The following is a 10,938-nucleotide window of genomic DNA, read 5'->3' on the forward strand; positions in this document are numbered from 1 at the left end:
TTTCTTTCTTCCCCCAAACGTTGAAACTAAAATAATCTCGATGTCTATTTATTAGGTTCTTTCAAAAGTTTGATTCATTTTTATGAGGCTACTTCAAACCGTACTCGGGATTCAATGAAGTCGTCGAAGGCCGTTTTTGCCTGGTCCTGATTGGCGAAGGTGAGAAATTTATTGAAGTGCTAGAAAAGATGATAGTTGGTTGGCGAGAGGTCTGGAAAGTATGGTGGGTGATGCAGAACTTCGACGCTCAATTCGTTTAATTTTCGTACGGTGATTTGTGAAACGTGCAGACGAGCGTTGTCGTGGAGCAGTATCAGACCTCTTCTGTGGACCAGTGCCGACTGCTGTTGACGCAATTTTTCGGTATAGAACTCTGCTGTGATGGTTTGGCCCGTTGACCATCATACAGTAACTATGGCCATTTTTTGGTGGGTTTTCACATTTGGGAAATGTCACTGTCCTGAACGTCTCAAGACACGTGACAATCCGTTTCAAAAAAGGTTCGTTTTGGTTGTGTAAAATCAAAGAACACCTCGAAACGTGATAGTTTTGAGGTCAACCGGCAGCTACCGACCCGGTAGCTGCCGGTCGGTCTATATTGGAACCACGAAACGAAGTATAAGGATCCGCCTCTCCGAACACAAGGGAAACTGTCGCCTCGAACAAACCGACAAGTTGGCTGTAGCCGACAACAAAGCTCTAATTATCATTCATTCGAAGATACAGTAATACTCGACAGTATCCAAAATTACTACCCAAGAATATATAGAGAAGCGATAGAGATTCAAAAGCATAGGGATAATTTCAATGAAAAATAAGAGACAATGAATATTAATAAAGCTGAATACCTGTCCTTGGAGGTACACAAACAGGTAATACGATTGACAGCGATATAAATGGAGCGCCCAGTACGGAAATACTAGTTAATGCAACAGGAACAAGAGCACCAGCTCGGGTATTGCGTTCGTTACAAACGTCAGGCATTAAAACCTGCAGACTACGGCAAGAAAACCCGAAAATAGCCTTCATACAGTGATAAATTCTGTCGATCGTTTAAATCGTGGGGCACCCACTTTTCGAGCTTGGTGACCATTCATTAAAAACCGCATGGTAATGGTGCTCAGCTCTTCCGCCATTCCACGCACCGTTTGTGATGGGACAGTCGACCACTTCGAGGGTCATCTCCTCGATAGGAAGACGTAACAGATTGTCTCTGGTCTGGATTCTTGGCCATACTGGCCTGGAAGGCAATGAGGCTGCTGGCTCCCTTGCAAAGGAGGGTGACGCAAGCAGCTTCATCGGACCAGAAACTGTCATTGGCATACCTTTAGGCTTTGCCAAACAAACATTGAATACCTGGATGACAAGAAGATTTATGGACTTCTGACAAAATCTTCCAGGATTGGCTCACTCCAAGGCTTGACACCAAACAGTTGTTGGACTACAGTAGGGATAAACTATGATGTCTAATAGGCCCCACAGGTCGCTGTCATTTGAATCATCATATGCAGATACTCGGACAGTCGAAAGACAGTGTGTGTTGCCTCTGTTTACAAAATGATGAAACAGCAGAGCTGGGGACTGAATCAGGCTTTCTGAGTTTGGCAGAGCCATCTGACCTCACTCACCATACAAACTATATGCCAACTCGATGAGTTCAATAGGATTGTACTTTCCACTGAGTTCGATTATATTTGATAGTTCTTCAATTTCTTTTGAGATTGCTCTGCATTTTTATCGAAATGGAGAAGATGACTTTTTTATTCTTTAGAAGTAAAATATCAGTGTTGTATGAAAATAAAGGTAAACTTTTCAGGTAATTTTAATAGTGATACAGCTTTTATAAATAAATAAAATTTCGAAGGAACTACACACTTGTATAAGAAGGGAGAGCAGTTCAAAGCCTCATTCTTCAGGCGATTCATTTTCCGATTCGGTGGGAAGTTCACTAGTAGTTGGTTCAGAAGTGGCAACTTCTGTGGTGGTAACTTCTGTTGTATGTTCGTTTGTTTCAGTCACAACCACCTGCTGGAATGTATCATTAGTAGCAGGTTCTTCAGGTTGGGGTTGTTCTTCAGTGGAATCCTCTATAGGTTTATCCGCAGTGCCGCCTTCTTCAGTTGCCACTGGTGATTCCTGCGGTGTGACCTCCTCGGTGATTTCACTCTCTTGCTGGTTTTCTAAAAAATATAGTTATTTGAATCAGCATTTATATAGGGTCTTCCAACAGGGACTTCCGGTCAGGAATAACAGACCTCTTGTTGAAGCTACATCTGTCAAATTAGTTGTCATTTATTCAGTCTGATGACGCCGCCAGTCCAAAGTCCATACTAAACAGAACGACGTTGGCCAGGCCATCACTGTCAACAGCGAGCAATATAAGTCAATGAGTACCAACTTCTTTTGGCCTGAAATTGGATGATCTGAACACCAACGACATGTGGTTTCAACAGGACGGCGCTACGTGCCACATAACTCATGCCACATGATGTGAATTGGCTACCGAGATCGTGCGATTTGACCCCGTTAGATTTTTTCTTGTGGGGTTTTCTTAAGTCGCAGGTATATGCGAATAAACTACAACGGTCCTCAAGGCCAACATAACCCATGCCATCGATATAATTTACCTTGGTTTCGGTTGCACTCCATCCAGCGAAGCCGTGGCGGATATTTGAACGATGTTATATATTCCACACATAATGACATCAATATGTCTTTTATACGAATACAAAAATTTGATGACATCTCACACACACATTGTTTCATTCAAATTCAAATATAGGAAGCGCCTAATGAAAGACTCATCTACATTATATGAAGACATGAATGAAGACAACACATCTGTATTTCAGTTCTATAAGTTTATACTTTATTCATTCGTCTACAGTCACAAAGATGACATGCGATCTCAAAGTCAAAGCCAAGTTGCTATTACCTGCCTTTTAGAGCACTTTTTCGATTAGTAAAATTATTAGTGTAAGTATAAACATTTATATGCGTACCTGCAGGGGCTTCCTCTTCATGATATACCTGCTGGTTATCACTTTCTGCTGGCACTTCTTCAGCTCCCTCCACACCTTCAGTTGTTTCACTCACTTGCAGTGGAGGAACTTCCTCTGCTTCTGAAGCATGTACTTGTTCTTCATCTGTTACATTTATTTCTTTTCCAGGAGAAATTTCTGCTGGTGATGGCGGTGGTGGAATTTCCTCCGTTGTTTTACTTTCCAGTGTCTTCGGAGTTACCAAGGGCGGTACTTGTTCTTTTCCTGAAACGTAATGAATGGGTATGTCTTCGGACTGGTACCACGGTCTGTCAATTTTTCAACACTTATGCTAACAAAATGTTAAATATACACATTTACGGTGCTGCCCAAAGTAGTTTTGAACCACTAAAATTATTTCAAAATGAGGTTATGAAATATATTTATGAAATATATTTATAATTTTTTAAATAATTTTTATTCTCTTCATGAAACGACATGTAAATTTATGAATTCATTCTACTACTTGCAAATTGTGAAATGGACTCAGGAATAATTGCTTGAGTAAATTTTGCAACTCTATCTCTAAACCTTCAATTCAATTGAGTCTTCAAATATTTGGAACTCCTCGGTATAGATCCTGACCAAGAAAAAGGACGGATTGAGCAGTGTCGTCAGAAATGAAAGAGTATAGTATTTCTACATTCTGTGAAATACAGAAATAGACAGGGGTGTTTCTTTATGAACATTGAGGAACATTGAGCGTGATGTACTGTCATCTTCAGCAACCTCCGATATAGGGAAGAATTTTTACCAATGATGACGCTACTCTAACAGCTGAAGAGACTAACTGAATGTTAAACATAGGTTATGTTTATTGCTTTGAGTTACTTAATTGTGAATTTGTGTGAGTAATGTTTTTTTAGACATGAGGAACTGATGAGTAGGTAAAATAAGATACTCACTCACGGAAAGCACAAGAAACTACAACAAATTATGTAAACAGCTGACAGGACTTTTTGTTCTACCATCTGGCTTAGTATCAATACGTCCGGTAGATGACGCATCTGGACGATGAACGTCCCAATAATAAAGAATTTTACTGATCGGAATAACTGAATGTGAAACATTGGTTATATTTATTGTTTTGGGGTTTGCTTTGTTTTGAGTCTTTCAGTTGTGAATTTGTAGGAGTGATGTTTTTTGAGTGTGACTATTATAAATATGAGAAAGTGATAAATAGGTAAAATAATTGACATTCGCTAACAAGAAGCATAAGAAACCATCACGATTCGTGGAAACAGCTGACAGGACTTTGTTTCTGTTCTACCGTTCGACTTAGTTCTATTATTGCCGATAGATGTCGTATCTGGACGATGAACTTTCCGTTGACGAAGCATCGGCGTTGTCTTGGACTACAGCTGATATTGAATTCGTTGACTGGAATTCAAGTGCCCAATTCCTTCAATGATCTGCCCCTTCCCCACAAACTGAATAGGTATATGTTTGCCATTAAATGAAATAATTATGGAACTATTCTGTTGAAATTATTATTTTGATCAGAGGTGTTTTTGATGCCTTCTTTAAATTTGAAAGGAAAGATTTTGTCAGTTCATCATTGACTTGAGAAATTTTGAACATTCGTAGACTCATCTAATCGAAATAGGTTATTGTATATTGAACAATATTGTATATTCCGTTAATATTCAACTGTCATAATTATAATCTACTTGACTTAATTGAATTTCCAATTCATCTAAATTCTTCCAAACGCTGCTGATATTTTGACACCGGTCAGACACCGATTTGGTATTTTTAGTGTCCATGAGAACAAAATTCACATCCCTGATATATTTGTTCACAATATTATAATAGCAAGTATAAAAAGTGAAGAGTAAGATGTTTTACGCTTATTTGAGTTTTTATTTTCTGTCAGATATATGATGGAATCGACCGATACTTGATGAAAATCCATAAGTAACGTATTCTAAAAACACTTTATTGTGAGATTTTCACTAAACAATTTTACAAGAACGCAACACGTGTTTCGCCATACAATGTCTTCTTCGGGTGTGTTTGGCGAAACACGTGTTGCGTTTTTGTAAAATTGTTTAGTGAAAATCTCACAATAAAGTGTTTTTAGAATACGTCATCTTTTCTGTCATTTCAATAATTTCTTTCCCACTTTACTGCAGTTGTTTCATATCAGCCCGTAATAGGCATATTACTTGGGCAAGTTCCGCGATGAACTATTCAAGTATTTATACAAGAAATCCTCACCTTGTTCCTTTGAAGGTTTCTGTTCAGTCTGTTTCTTTTTCTGTGTTACCGGACCAAACAGTTTGAATTCATTTGGCATATCCTCATCAGAATATAATGTATCAGTAAAATATAACCGACGAATCCTAACGTTAGCGTGAATCTGAACTCTCATGGTTTCTAAATAAGTTGAACCTGGAAAAAATCATTATTATAACACATTTTTGGCTGCACCCTCCACTTCCCCAACAGCAAGGGCACTTCCTGCGACGGGCGCCAAGAGCTCCGCCTTGAATAAAGATAAGGAACCGGCTGCCCCTGCAGGAAAGCGCCCTTACTTGAGCACCTCTACGGAGGGAACCCCAAGAAGGTTGAAGAAGCCGCGCAACGACAGTAATGTCGCTACACCTTCTAGAATCATCACGAAGCCCGCCGTGAGACATCTCAAGGTTGCCAAAAAGAGTGTGTGTTCAGCGAGTCTTGGCCTTCACCTGTTGATATAAAGGAGATGTCTCATAGTGACTTGTCCACCTTCCTGGAAAGGACAGAATGGACGATGACCTAGGAGGACAACTTCTCGAGAGAATGTACAATGGGTCATACGTGGCCTGAGTACTGTGAGTCTACACTCACCCTCCTTACTCTACAGATACAGAGAAACACATTTTTGTAAAGTTGAGAAGACTGAACGAAACTGAATTGTTCACTATTACAACTACTACAAACATTCTGAAAGAAGAGGAAAGAGCTGAAGGACCTCTGAGTATTTTTATTTTGTAATCGATAGTTCAAATAATCAACTTTGACCTTCTTCGTAACACCCGGTATATGCATTCCGATGTAGGTATACGATACAATGGTATAGTGGATTGTGTTGTTTTCTCTGAATGGAATGGGAACTAATAATGTCTATGAAGGCTACACGGAATCTTTAACTAATATTCCCATAGTAAAAATGGTTAGTGAAAAAGTAATCTGCACAGGTATTATTATTATTTTTTCTATTCCTTTATGTCGATCACAATGTTATAGAAATCGTAATTTTCTATTTGAATTTCTTACCGTATGCTCTCTTCGTGAAATCGGCAAGATTGAATTGAACTTGGTTCCAACCAGAGCTGAGGCCTATTGGCATTGTAGTACAAAATGGTCTCACTTTCGTTGTGGACTGGAAATTAGAGACTCTAAATCTGCGATGCATGTCTTTGTCATCTGAAAAATAACTTTCTGAGATGATTTAAATCTATTTTCAATTCTTAGTATCAGCAAAGTTTTTAGAAAGTTTTTTATACTTCTTTTTTATGAAGTGAGACAACTCATGACTCGAACGACCAATAAATAGTCATCTCTCGGAGGAATCAGTCCACTCATCACCCGAAGACGATTGTGGATACTAACAATCGAAACGTCGTGAACTAACTTGGCTTGATATTTCTTAACTTTTACATTTTTTATCTTTATTTTCATTTTGTATTTCTTCATTTTAATTTTTTGTTCAATTGTTCTGTTTTTACTTGTATTTTATTTCACTATTATTTTATTTCAGGTTTTTTTGCTTAATATAATTGTGATTTTAGCTATTTATTTTAATAAATTTCAAATCATTTCATATATTAGACAATGGAAGTCCGAACTAGTGAAATTCAGCTCTCGAGAGTCTAAACATGCGCGAGCTAAGGATTAACGAGGTCTCACCTTTTAACGTATATATTTTCAATGCTATCGCCGTAATGGCCTCGCTGGGCCACTCAAAACTAATGAATTGATTCACTCACCCAATATTTGAATTTCAAAAGTGAAATACTTCTTCATATTCTTGATTATCATGACGAGAAATGGTAGTTTGATTCCGAGAGAGGCTCTTGGCTTTATTGGACACGTAATATATGTGGTTGCAACGTTTGTCCCAGAAATTTCCAGCACAAGGGATTTGACCTCGTCGTCAATAACTCTACGAATGTGGCCATTCTTCACCTGAACAGAGAATGATTGGACGATATAATATGAATTCATTCGTGGCAAGCAGCAAAACAGAAGTAAACAGACTGATTGTGTACCACAAAACACTTTATATTTGTTACAAGATATCATTTGTTTCGAAGTGATGACATTTTGTGAAATAGCCCAGTAATAAATTTGCTGGGCTGATGTGTCCATTTCTGCTGAATATTCTTCGAAGGGATTATCAGAAACATATCCATTTTTAACGTATTCCAAAAACACTTTATTGTGAGATTTTCACTAAATTGTTTTACAAAAACGCAACACGTGTTTCGTCATATAATGGCTTCATCTGGCGTGTCTTTCAACTGTTGAAACTAGTTGAAAGACACGCCAGATGAAGCCATTGTATGGCGAAACACTTGTTGCGTTTTTGTAAAACAATTTAGTGAAAATCTCACAATAAAGTGTTTTTGGAATACGTTAGTTATGGATTTTCATCAAGTATCGGCCGATTCCATCATATATATCCATTTTTGATATTATCCCTGACAAAAAACCGATTGATTGACAATTTGAATATTGTCTGCAACCCTTTTTTTATTGTATATCAACGGCTTATTGCTTTGCTTGTCTCGTTATTTCATTTGGATTCCAGGAGATCGGCTACGGAGGCACCAGCAGAAGGAGCATATCTTGATGATGATCTAGAAGTGATTTCGATTTCGAGTTTGGGTGGAAGTACCCAGGTTCAACTCAATGCCACAAAAACCCTGACATCCGTTTTCTCCAAAAATATAAATGTCTCCGAACAGGATATAATAATGTCAGGGCAGATAATTCCGCTTTCAGCTTCAACAAGTTTGTTGGGGGTTGAAATGGACACCAATATGTCTTGGCACAACCAGAAAATTGTACACACCTCAGCAACTTTTGATGCTTTATAAAGCTCAGATCAGACCTTCTTTGGAGTGTTGTTCTTATGTAGGGAGCTCCGCCCCTAAGCATACCTTGATGCTGTTGGATTTCACCCAGAAAAGAGCCATCCGCCTGATTGGAGACGCGAACATCACGTGCAACCTTGATGATAGTCTGGAACACCGAAGAACGGTTGGAGATTTGTCTCTTTTCTATAGATACTTTCACGGGAAGTGTTCAAGTGACTTGGCATATTCGATTTCATCAAGAGTGGTACATATCAGAAATACGCGACGGACTGTGGTTGCTAATCGTTTTGAGGTTCAACTCAGTACACCTCGAACTTCAGTGGTCAAGAACTCTTCCATTTGGAGAACTGCGGTTAGCGTTTATGTGGAATAAACTTGCTGAGAAGGTTTTTCCAAATTAATTCAATCTCCAGCGATTCAAATCCAATATGAATCACTACTTTCGCACATGCATCGCTTTCCAAGAGCCTTAAGAATTTTCTTGTAGTGTTTGTGTTTTGTCCTTGAAACAGTTCTGATGCACTTTTTGGTATGTCGTTGAGCTCTCTCAGAGAATTGGTATTTATCTCCTCAATCATCGTAAAACGCCACCCTTTCATAAGTCTCTTCAATCTTGGGGACAGAAAAAGCCACAAAGTCACGGGGGACGAAATCTGGTGAATATGGTGGCCAAAAAATTATCACGGTGTTGTTTTTAGCCAAAAAACTTTGGTTTCGATGTCATAACCATATACTCATGATTCGTCACCAGTTATGACCGTTTTGAGCAAATCTGGATCGCCGTTGACGTTATTCAACAATTCCTGAGCGATGCTTATGCGACGGTTTCTCTGGGCAATTTTGGAACGAACTCTGCTGCCACATGCTTCATGCCCATAATTTTGGAAAAAATCGCATGGCGAGAGCCAACCGATATGCCGATATCGTCAGCAACTTCTCTAATAGTGATTCGAAGATTCTTTAAGACAATTTTCTTCACTTTCTCAACATCTTCATCGGTTCTTGATGTGCTGGGGCGTCCAAAGCGAGCGTCGGAATTCATATATTCTCGACCTTCTGTGAAAAGCCTGTACCATTCTGTCTCAGAGTACAATCACCGTATGCCACTGTCAACAAGTATTTTTGAGCTGTACCTACACAAACCCCCTGGACCTGTACGTTAAGAAGGTTGCGTTAATGGCCAAGTTACGATTACGCATGGCTGGTGTAAACCTCGAAGTAGGAATGGGTCAATTGAGGCTGAGCCTACGGCGAGAAACGCTTACTGCGCAACCTCTGCTGTAGGCAACCAGTGATGTAATTGAACCCAGGTTTGTGTTCAATAAATATTACAAAATACATATAAAACAGAACACTCAGTCAGATGCTACAAATGCAATACGCATATATACAGACGGCTCAAAAACAAAAGAAGACTTAGGATGTGGAGTGTACTCCAGATCACTAAGCCTAAGAATTAAGTGGGGAATGGGAAAAATACCAGCGAGGTCTGAACAGAACCGGCTGATATCTCAATCGCCACAAAAGAAATAACCAGGAATTTCTGGCAAAAACATAACAATCTGTACGGATAGCTGATGAGCCCTATTAGCCTTGAACAGACAACGTATTACCTTAGGGTTAGTACTGGAGTGCCACCAAGATTCAGCCAAAGCCTTGGTAGACAATAACATTATCCTGAGGTGGGTTTAAGGGCACGACAAGAGTTAAGGTGATCGCATTGCAGAATCTTTAGCCAAAGATGCGGCTGGACTAAGAATTTTAGGACCCAGTGGCACCTACGGCCTAATGACTTCGACAATTGCGGAACTAGTCAAACGTCACACCCATGCTCAATCCCTAAAGAGATGGGATGAAATCAAAGGACCTGTTTAAGAAGGTTGCGTATCTCCCTGGCCGGCCCTGGTAAGCTGGCGCCGAAGAAATATCTGGCGATGACCAGAAAAAATCTACGCTTAACAGTAGGATTTCTGACTGACCACCGTCAACAAAGGAAATGCCTCCATGATATGGGGCTAGTAGACACACCCCTATGCAGGATGTGTGAACAGTAAGATGAAACTGTCAGGAATGTCCTATGCGAATTTTCGGAGTTATCGTCAATAAAAGAGTATGTGTTCGGCGAGTCTTGGCCTACACCTGCCGATATGAAGGAGATGTCTCCCAAGAGACCTGTCCACCTTCCTGGAAAGGACAGAACGGACGATGACCTGGGAGGACAACTCTTTGGGAGGATGTACAATGGATCACATGTGGCTTAAGTGCTGTGGGCCTACACTCACCCTCCCTACTCTACAGATACAGATACCTACACAAAAAAATCGCTAATCGAATGTAAATAGTCCGCAAAATTTGAACATTCACCTTATTTTTTGAACATACCTCGAATTTAAACTGAAATTTTGAGAAATTTTTGTTGGGTGAAATTTTTCTTCCGGTGATTTTTTCAATGCACTTTCATCCATTGTGATGGTTTTTAATTCATAAGAAGTGATTGGATGCTCCCTTTCAGGAATTTTAAACGATAATTTGAACATTTCATGATTTCCATCTTATATTTCATCAAGTTTTCGATATAACAACTTATTTTCGAATCCATATGTCTACGCACACAATCAAAATTTACGAAGCTATTTGTCTAGAAAGTACTTACTTGTTTATCCCATAAAGACAAAGGATTACTTCCAACACTGTAGAATATGGAAATAAATCCACTCTGAAATGAGTTGGAAAACATATTTGACAGATACTAATATTTCAACTCCGTAAATGACATTTTATCAGAATTTAATATACAAAATATCAAAATA

The 10,938-nt window shown here is 39.1% G+C and overlaps 1 protein-coding gene across 2 annotated transcripts; it reads right to left on the reverse strand.

Moving 5' to 3' along the window:
- Nucleotides 1-1,806: 1,806 nt before the first annotated feature.
- LOC111507370 (cilia- and flagella-associated protein 20) lies at nt 1,807-10,938 on the reverse strand. Of its 2 annotated transcripts, XM_074174957.1 has the most exons (6): nt 10,782-10,938; nt 7,016-7,214; nt 6,303-6,452; nt 5,262-5,435; nt 3,003-3,266; nt 1,807-2,180 (listed from the first exon to the last, which is right to left on the reverse strand). In XM_074174957.1, the coding sequence occupies exons 1-6, from the start codon at nt 10,863-10,865 to the stop codon at nt 1,906-1,908; spliced, it is 1,146 nt and encodes a 381-aa protein (XP_074031058.1). In that variant the 5' UTR covers nt 10,866-10,938; the 3' UTR covers nt 1,807-1,905. The 2 variants fall into 2 exon arrangements, with proteins under 2 accessions (XP_074031058.1, XP_074031059.1); XM_074174958.1 differs by lacking the exon at nt 6,303-6,452.

This window comes from Leptinotarsa decemlineata, unplaced genomic scaffold, assembly GCF_025532065.1.
Source record: "Leptinotarsa decemlineata unplaced genomic scaffold, Ldec_3_MD MMD2_tig00000882_RagTag_RagTag, whole genome shotgun sequence".
Taxonomy (NCBI): domain Eukaryota; kingdom Metazoa; phylum Arthropoda; class Insecta; order Coleoptera; family Chrysomelidae; genus Leptinotarsa; species Leptinotarsa decemlineata.